At 41.1% G+C, this 4,943-nt stretch overlaps 1 protein-coding gene across 1 annotated transcript; it reads left to right on the top strand.

The window, feature by feature from the left end:
* Positions 1–216: 216 nt before the first annotated feature.
* Positions 217–4,501, top strand: LOC131225195 (TPR repeat-containing thioredoxin TTL1-like). The gene is made up of 6 exons (XM_058220666.1): positions 217–1,055; positions 1,407–1,591; positions 1,664–1,997; positions 2,097–2,301; positions 3,702–3,808; positions 3,901–4,501. Exons 1-6 carry the CDS (start codon positions 909–911, stop codon positions 4,051–4,053), a joined length of 1,131 nt encoding a protein of 376 aa, XP_058076649.1. The 5' UTR covers positions 217–908; the 3' UTR covers positions 4,054–4,501.
* Positions 4,502–4,943: the final 442 nt, after the last annotated feature.

Below are 4,943 nucleotides of genomic sequence, written 5' to 3'. Positions count from 1 at the left end.
GTGGAAAGATCTGGTTTTTATGGGTTGATTGCTTTTGGTTTTGTTCTGGTTCTTGCCATTTCTCTTCTTGTTTGATGATTTAATTATGGGTTTTCCTTTTCCTTTCCTAAAAAAAAAAAATAATAAAATAAAAAAAATCTTCTTTTGGTTATTTGTGTAATTAGGATTTCTGAGGCTTCCTTGTAGAGCTGTTTTTGTTGTTGGAGGTGATTAGATTCTCATTAGATTCAGTCTCACTTTATTCCTTCTGCATGTTGATGTTTGGGCGACTTAGACGGGTTCCTTTTGGTTTATTGTTTCAGTTTTTCTTTTCTCTTTTAGGAGATGTAATTCATTAGTTCTACTTGATATCCTGTTTTTCTATAGTTGGAGTGAATTAGATTCAAGGGTCCTCTTTGAGTGATCCTTTTCCATGGGCTTCCATCATATTTGCCGTTTGTATGACTTGTAAGATCCACTGTTCTCTTTTGGTTCACTCCTTTTTTGCTTTTTGATTTTATGTTCAGTGTTTGGTTTGGGTTCATGGATTATTTTTGTAACACTGTCCTCACAATGTTTGGTTGATTTAGATTCATGAATGATGTTTATATCCTCCCTTTGACGTCCTAGTAATATAGAAATATGGATTCTCTTCGTTTCCTTTGTATTTTTGTGGCTTTGCATGGTTGAGATTCATTATTGATTCTCTATGTTTCCTGCGTTTCATGGATTTGTTTAGTTTAGATTCCTGGCCTCTCTTTGTTTCCTGTGTATTTTGTGGCATTTCTTAATTTGAATTCATCTTTCTCATCATTATCTGCCATATGTTGTTTGCGGGATCTAAATTCATCCGCATAGGCATTCTACCTTGACATTTTGGCAGGTTAGGGCAGGTTGAGAATGCCCGAAAACACTTGTATTCCGGGCAGATGCCAGATGCTGCCGAGTTGCAAAAATTGCAGGCAGTGGAGAGGCATCTGAGCAGATGCATGGATGCTCGTAAGATAGGAGATTGGAAGAGTGCATTGAGGGAAGGTGATGCTGCCATCGTGGCTGGAGCTGAGTCTGCTCTGCAGGTAAAATTTCAGAACCGAATTTTATGCATTGAAACGATTAGGGCCTTTTTGTTAGACACCTAAAAATGAGTTCATCTGATTTTAGTTAATCATAATTATGTATTAGATACCATGTTTCTTGGTTATCAATATTATTTTTTTAATCGTTGCTAAAAAAGAATATGATCTCTAGGGGTGAGTTTGGTTGCACCAATTATCACGAAATTTCATGATATATTTAGCACAACCAAACATACCTTAATACATAATTACGAATAACTAAAATGAGATGACCTCATTCTTAAGCGTCTAACAAAAAGGCTTTTACTAGAAAAGAATGTAACCTTGGTCTGAGTTGGTTGGAATTTGTAGCTCTTTGCATTGAGAGCAGAAGCCCTTCTCAAGCTCCATCAACTTGAAGATGCTGATTCCGCCCTATCAAGCGTGCCTAAGTTTGAACCATCTCCCCAGTCCTGCTCCCAGATCAGGTTCTTTGGAATGATCTGTGATTCTTATCCGTTCTTTGTCCGCGCCCAGGTCGAAATGGCTATGGGAAGGTGAGCTTTGGAATTTAAAGTTCCAACAGAACATCAAGAGACATCGGGTGAGCGAGAGTGGATGTTTTGCAGGTTTGAGAGTGCAGTTGTGGCTGCTGAGAAAGCTGGGCATATTGATCCTCGAAACATTGAAGTTGCGGTATTACTGAACAATGTGAGATCCGTAGCGAAAGCCCGGGTCCATGGGAATGATCTCTTTAATGCAGGTAAGTTTGCCGAAGCTTGTGCAGCCTATGGAGAAGGCCTCAAGTTCCATCCCTCCAACCCTGTTCTCTATTGCAATAGAGCGGCTTGCAGATCCAAGCTCGGGCAATGGGAGCTGTCTGTCGAAGACTGTAACGAAGCTCTGAGAATCCATCCCAGGTACACCAAAGCTCTCCTTCGACGTGCTGCCTCCAACGACAAGGTGAATTAGCTAGATTCTGTCCCCACCCTCATTCGTGTGAGTTTTGGGATTTCGGGTATACTGATTTGATCGATTATTGCTGCATTTTCTGCTGATTAGCTTGGACGGTGGGCTGAATCTGTTCGAGATTATGAGGTACTGATAAATGAACTTCCGGGTGACAAAGAAGTAGCTGAAGCTCTGTTCCATGCACAAGCTGCATTGAAAAAATCCCGCGGTGAGGAAGTTTATGACATGAAGTTTGGTGGTGAAGTCGAGGAAATTTCGTGCATTGAGCAGTTTAGGGCGATAATATCTTCACCTGGCAAGTCTTCCTTTTTGCAAGATTTTTTCAGTACTTTCACTGCTAATCTTGTCATGCGACCATTCCTTCCTCTCTGTTTTCCCCCCTTCGTGATTATGTTAAAGTCATCTGGATACCTGCACTTGTTCCTTCATTGATCTTGTAAATGGGAAATTGTTATCTCAGGTGCACTTGGTTCCACCAATTATCATGAAATTTCATGATATTTTGCACCAATTAGACTGAAAAAGCATGATATTTGGTACAACTAAACGCATCCCTATGATCTTATTTCCGTGATAATTGTATATTCAGTTTATTTTAGAATCCACGAGAATTTTGCACTTAAAAATGATCTTTTTTGTATCAACTATTGGTTTCAAACTGCACAAGTTACTGCTAAGCCCCACATTCACAAATGTATGGCACATTTGTAGGGCATCCTGAGCTGTGTATTAGGTGGGTCCCCTATAGATGATGTAGCCACAATTGGCCAGTAAACATGTCAGGTGGGTGACATCTCATACTATATATACTGCAAGCTGCATTCGGCCAAATTTACCCCATTATTAGTCATGGGGAGGGGCGTAAACTTCTGGAAAATGGGTGTGTGGCCCTTCAAACAGGGTTATTTTGTCATGTCATTTCTTTAATGCGAGTAGCCTGCTCACACTGTCTCCTCTCCTTTCATGTAGTGCGCCCTCAGGTAGTATTAGGGAGCAAGCAGTGCAACCAAGGCTAAGTGTGGGCCCCACTGCAATGACTGTGTGACATCCGCTCTGTGCATCTGTCAGGCTGCTAACGTTAGGACGTCACCATGAAAATGAGGCAGATACAAAACTTGAGTAGGCCACACCACGGGATAAAGTGGGGATGGGTTGCCCGCTGTTGGAACCATTCTGCTCTGCTCTCTATTTCTTTCTCTTTCTCTGCATGTACTTTGCACCTATGTGTTGCCACTTGCCAGTCTTTCCCTCCATCTCTCCCCTATTCTCTCCATTTGCTCTTCACGTGCCATGCCCCCCCTAGTTTTTTTTTTTTTTTAGAAAACAATGGATGCCTTAAAAATGATGGTGATCCACATTCAATGCACATGAGCGGCCTGATTTTTGAACCAGGTCATCTACACAGCAGACCTGCCCTGATAAAGCACAGCTTGGATGTTCCAAGCATGCCAGTTTGCCATGTCTGGGACATGTAGAGGTGATTTGGGGTGGAGGTGGGAGTTAGAAAGCCTCGTCAATGATATGATTTTTTCCCAAGGATGAACGTCTGTCTTTCACCTAATGAGTGGACTACTACAAACATCTTTCTACTCCAGTAATTGGTATTCCAGTGGCAGCTAGTCTGTCGAAGATGACCTGTATCTGAATCCCTTTTTCTTCTATTAATATTCTGCTTGGTTAAACATCAATTTACAGGAATTTCAGTAGTCCATTTCAAGATGGCATCAAACCAGCAATGTGAGCAGATATCTCCCTTCGTTGACATGCTCTGTGTCAGATACCCATCTGTGAGTTTTTACAAGGTAATCTCACAACGCAGCCCACCCATTCCTTTTATGTTCTCGCAATCTGGAATTTACATGCACTTATTTTCTTTGGATGGTATTTAATGAAGGTGGACATCAAGGAGAACACTGCAGTGGCCAATGCCGAGAATGTGAGGATCGCTCCGACATTCAAGATCTACAAAAACGGGGCCCGGGTGAAAGAGATGATTTGTCCGAGCCAGCAGGTATTGGAATTCTCGGTGAGGCATTACAGCTTTTAGAATAATCCATTCTTTCTTTGGTGAGACGACGAACTCCACCTTTCCAATTCATACAAACTACATTCCTATTACAAGCGAGCTACATAATAATTTCATAGAGCCGAGGCCAAACCAGAGAGGCAGCTTTAAGTTTTTCTTTTTCATTTTTTCTGTGTTATATATTCTTTCCATTTTTGTCACTCTGGTTTTATATTTCCTGTCCCCCCCTTTTTGCTTAAGCCAGCCTTATTCTTATACATCCTCCCCCTCGTACCTTCCTCATCTTGCAAGGAAATGAGAGAAACAGACATTTAGAATTCATTGGCTTTTGTACTTAGATTTTGAAAGCAGGAGAAGAGAGAGAGGGTTGGTAGAGACTTTGTACATGTACATAAAATGACATATCAGTACTGGTGTGCATTAGGGATTTAGTGAAGCAATGATGTTCAATGAAGAAACATTTGTTCGAGATCTGAGCTACTTATCTGTTGATCCCCACCCAATGGCTTCTGTCTCAAGATTCAGGCTGATGTGATTATGGGATTTGCCAAACTTGCAAAGAAGAAGAATAAGAATGTTTAATAGAAATTGACCTGCCATCCGAATTCCAGGTCCACTTGTAGCCCATTAAATGATCGGATTGATCTGCTTCTTGAGACTCCCGGTAGGGATTGTCCGAAGAGCGACTCTCATCTTACACGTTTTTCTCGTTTCCATGTGAGGCTTGAGTGTATTTGAGTAGAGTGCACTTTGGCATTTCTCATTGGAAGTCTGGTGGGTGTTAGTAGGATACCGAAAAGATGATGATGACTTTATTGATATCATCATTCTTCCCAATAAAGCATCATTTGCAGAGATGGATAGAAGATTGAGACATGCTTCTTGTTTTTATATTGACCAAACATGATTAC

The sequence above is a fragment of the Magnolia sinica genome, chromosome 14 (assembly GCF_029962835.1).
Source record: "Magnolia sinica isolate HGM2019 chromosome 14, MsV1, whole genome shotgun sequence".
Classification (NCBI taxonomy): domain Eukaryota; kingdom Viridiplantae; phylum Streptophyta; class Magnoliopsida; order Magnoliales; family Magnoliaceae; genus Magnolia; species Magnolia sinica.
This window is presented reverse-complemented; position numbering and strand designations above follow the sequence as displayed.